Below are 358 nucleotides of genomic sequence, written 5' to 3'. Positions count from 1 at the left end.
CAAAAGGATACATCTCAGCCTTGGATATGAAGCTACCTACTGACGCCATCTTGAAAAAAAAACGAGGTAAGTACAGACAACCTTTTTTTCGTTAGATGTTTTGTCTGTTTAAGGTGATATATATCTAAAAAAAAAAATGCTGACGAATGCCCCTTTACGCCCTTTGTATGTGTTTATGACAGAGTAATGCCTTGTAGAATAATGAAGGTCTTATCTTTTGTTAAAATGCGTATGGTGTTCGTGCTGTATCATTGCCGCCATTCCTACAAAGAGAGGTATTATGTTCTATAAATATTTTTTTTTATTGTGTTCTGGGGCCCATGACTAGCACAGTTCATTGTCTTCGTTGTAAAAAATG

At 35.8% G+C, this 358-nt stretch overlaps 1 protein-coding gene across 1 annotated transcript in view; it reads left to right on the top strand.

The window, feature by feature from the left end:
- Positions 1 to 6: 6 nt before the first annotated feature.
- LOC119585791 (protein stoned-A-like) overlaps positions 7 to 358 on the top strand; it is a 53,700-nt gene continuing 53,348 nt past the window's right edge. The window contains exon 1 of the mRNA XM_037934509.1: positions 7 to 66. Within this exon, the coding sequence (XP_037790437.1) occupies positions 27 to 66 (40 nt within the window). The 5' untranslated portion in view covers positions 7 to 26. The remainder of the gene's footprint in view (positions 67 to 358) is intronic.

The sequence above is a fragment of the Penaeus monodon genome, chromosome 20 (genome assembly GCF_015228065.2).
Source record: "Penaeus monodon isolate SGIC_2016 chromosome 20, NSTDA_Pmon_1, whole genome shotgun sequence".
NCBI lineage: Eukaryota > Metazoa > Arthropoda > Malacostraca > Decapoda > Penaeidae > Penaeus > Penaeus monodon.
Note: the sequence above shows the minus strand (reverse complement) of the source record. Positions and strands in the feature narration are given on the sequence as shown.